Source organism: Rhododendron vialii, chromosome 6a, assembly GCF_030253575.1.
Source record: "Rhododendron vialii isolate Sample 1 chromosome 6a, ASM3025357v1".
Taxonomy (NCBI): domain Eukaryota; kingdom Viridiplantae; phylum Streptophyta; class Magnoliopsida; order Ericales; family Ericaceae; genus Rhododendron; species Rhododendron vialii.
In genome coordinates, this window is record NC_080562.1 from 40,518,977 (window position 1) to 40,522,387 (window position 3,411).

The 3,411-nt window shown below is 40.1% G+C and overlaps 1 protein-coding gene across 1 annotated transcript; it reads right to left on the reverse strand.

The window, feature by feature from the left end:
- Window positions 1–218: 218 nt before the first annotated feature.
- Window positions 219–3,021, reverse strand: LOC131330414 (uncharacterized). Its single transcript, XM_058363982.1, has 2 exons — window positions 1,654–3,021; window positions 219–1,088 (listed from the first exon to the last, which is right to left on the reverse strand). The coding sequence occupies exons 1-2, from the start codon at window positions 2,306–2,308 to the stop codon at window positions 457–459; spliced, it is 1,287 nt and encodes a 428-aa protein (XP_058219965.1). The 5' UTR covers window positions 2,309–3,021; the 3' UTR covers window positions 219–456.
- Window positions 3,022–3,411: the final 390 nt, after the last annotated feature.

Genomic DNA, 3,411 nt, shown 5'->3' on the forward strand with positions numbered 1-3,411 from the left:
ACACAGATTTCGAGACAAATCATTCTCCTCGCATACATCAACTAACAGTCCATTTAGCGGAAACAGATTCTCCAAAGTCCTTGAGCTATAGACAAACTTTTTAGGAGAAACTAAGCTTGAGGTAACCCAATTCGTTCAGATGTAATTCCCTACTTAACAATCACCTCGCATAATATGAAAACTAAGATATTGTTACTTGTAAAACACAGCTCCACACATGGTCAAGAGAATATACAGATCCTCCACGCAGAACAAAAGGAATGTACAGATTTTTCTGAGTATCTGATTTACCAATACAAATTACTAATCATGTAAAACACAGATACCATAAGCATGGAGTAGCACTGTAGCACAGATATTGATCTATGAGCAAGAAAAGAGATTTCTAGCATAGGAAACCCCCAAAAAATGACTCACACCTACTTCATAAGAGTAACTCAAGCATTTCTTTTGATTTTAGGGTTTGCAGATAACCACAAAGCAAGGGAGGAGAGCTTTAGGATTGAGCAAATAAAGCTCCTCAATATTTGAATAAAGACCCACTTTCCCAGCCAACGAATCGAACCCCGATTGGCCGGCCATTTCTTGTATGTTCTCCAGCGGCCTATGAACCCTTCCTGCAATGACTCTGCATACTATCAAAGCTTTCTTCACAGATGGATCATCACCGTACATTTCAATAGCTTCAAAAGCTCTCGCACTTGTAGAAGTGGTGAAAACACCTATTCCACCTTTGCTTTCCTTTTTGGTGGAAAACCCATTCCTTATTATTTGACAAACACAGCATTTTTCAGACACACAGAGGCTGGAGGAGCCATGGATGCCGAGAGAGCAAGCCACGGTTGTCCCATAGAACCTCAAGAGCTCATTCCCATCGGCTAAGCACCGCGGGTGTTTCTTGGGGAGTTTGCTAGCTTTGGTTTTAACCGTTTCTCGATACTCTTCAAACCGGGCCAGAGTCTTCTGCATGTTGTGAACTTTCAAAACCCTCTCGATTCGACCCCATTGATTCTCCGATTTCTGCCAGCTTGTCCGGCAGATTATTTCGACGATTTTCCTTGACGAATCGCCCTCCACTAGTTCAGTAACTGCACAATAGAGCATTGAGTGAGCTGGTGACAAAACTCCAAATTTCAGAGGAATTATAAATTTGTGGAAACCAATTTCTAAGATTGCTGAATTTAACGATATCAAGAAATTGGCCAATTGGGTATATAAACTTAATAATATGTGGATATTCTTAGCATTTGAACAAATATGGAGGTTGAAATGTCAAAATCTTTCACCAAAGGATAACGAATGCCTAGTAAAACAAAACAAACCTAGCCTCAAGTCCCGATCAATTAGGGTAGGCTACTTGAACAAGGATAGCAAATGCCTAGTAGTGCCTTAAAATGAAGGCAAAATTGCAAGGGAATCAGGATATGGGATTCAAGCAAACAGCAGATAAAGAAAGAAACTTTGTCATCAGAGTAAGATAAACAACTGACATTGATCCAAAAAGTTCACGTTTTCATAATTCACACTCGTCTTTTTGGATTTGCAGTGAAGTGCACTATTTTCTTTGCGAAAAAACAATAACCCATTTTGACTTTTGATATCAGGGAACATAATCAAAAAATCCAGAAGTGACAACAAGCAGAAGATTACTACCAGCATGCTTAGACAGATGATGGGCCTCAAGAGCTTGCCACTTCCCAAACTGTTCTCCACACTTGTGGCATGTCACAGCTGATGGCCCATTTGCATCTACTCCCAATGTACCCTTAGGGTTTGAGAAATTCCCACCAGAAATACCAGAACCCCCAAATCCAGACCCTGCCCTCTCTGACCAAGGAGAAGCATTAGTACTCTTTCTTTGAGTATTGGAAGCCCTAAGTGAAGGATTGAAGTAGTGCATTGTAGGGTGCCCTCCAGGGCCAGGTGTGCCAGGCCTTAAAGTACCTACAAATGTTGATCCACCTCCACCACTCTCTCCGCCGCCGCCGCTTAACCCTTCTTGGAAACTCCCAAAGCCAGTGATTTTGAGCTCACACCTTGAATTACTCAAAATCACTTCATGGGTTATTGGGTTGAGGAACTCATTGCTCCCTATGGATCTTGGACTACAACTTGGGGGCTTCTCCAAGTGCCTTTTGCTCCCATGAATCACGTCCTTGAGGTTTGCTATGGACCTTGAACAGCCAGACCTAGCTACTTTTCTAGTCAAGATTGTGCTCAAGTGTTTCTTGGCCTTAGGATCATGGACATCTGACGGCTCCGATTTGCAGTGCAATGATCTCTTCAAATTCAACCAAACTGTTGGCATGATTCTCTCTCTCTCTCTCTCTCTCTCTCTCTCTCTCTCTCTCTCTCTCTCTCTCTCTCTCACCACTTCAAATCTCCATGCCCCCCTTCAAAGAAACCTCCAGCCTTTTTATTGCTCACAACTTTCTTCAACAGCATTACAAATCTGTTGCCATTTTCCTTCTTTTTTTTCCCTTAATGAAAAGTTGAAAAGTGCTGCCTTCGGTATTCCCCCTCTTTTGCAAGAATATTAGTACTTTCTAGCTTTGGTAGAAAATCTCCTCCCATGCGATTTCCTTTCCATTTTCAGAAACCACTAATAACCCAATCAAAGTTGCTTAGGAAAAAATCAAACAGTTTTCCAAAACCAAATGATGGTAATAAAGAAAGCCACTTTTTGAAAGGAGACTGCAACAACCAAGAGAGAAGGGCTCATAGCAAGAAACCAAGGGGAAAACCCATTGGAATGGAAATGGGGAGAAAATCAAGAAAATGAGAATCTTTGGTTATTGAGGAACATGACAGCCATACTGATAGAAAACTAAACCCTTGTGCATTGGACCAAATACTCCAAATGGCAGTAAATTGGAGTGAGAGACAACTTCTCAAGAAAGGGACACATTGAATTGACTGACACTAATGAGTCACCTCAAGTGAATTGGAAAAAGTAAAGAAATTCACAGGTCTGGGGGATTTTGTTTTAAATGAATCCAACAAGGATTTGCATTCTAGACTAGGCATGGTTCCCTGTCGTCCTATTTACTGTAACATGAACCTTTTGAATTCGGCGGTGAGGCACATTTTATTTCAGGCTATTAATTTTTTCATTTTTTTTTTAACATCACTGTAAGTGTATTTTTGATATAAAAATACACTTGTTGGGGAGTGCTGTTAATAAAAAAGGGAGTGACAAAATTATATCCCTTATTTTATTTTCTTTATTCCTTTCTTAAACAGAAAATTCAGTTTTCAGAAAAGAACTCTTTTTGTGTAAACCCCAATTGGGAAATCTGACAGAAGACAAGAGAGAAACTCTTTTTGTGAGAGAGGTTTGTAAAAAGAAACTTAAGTCATAAAAGAGGTTAACATGCATTAAAATCATTTTGTAACAGAACTTAAGTACTC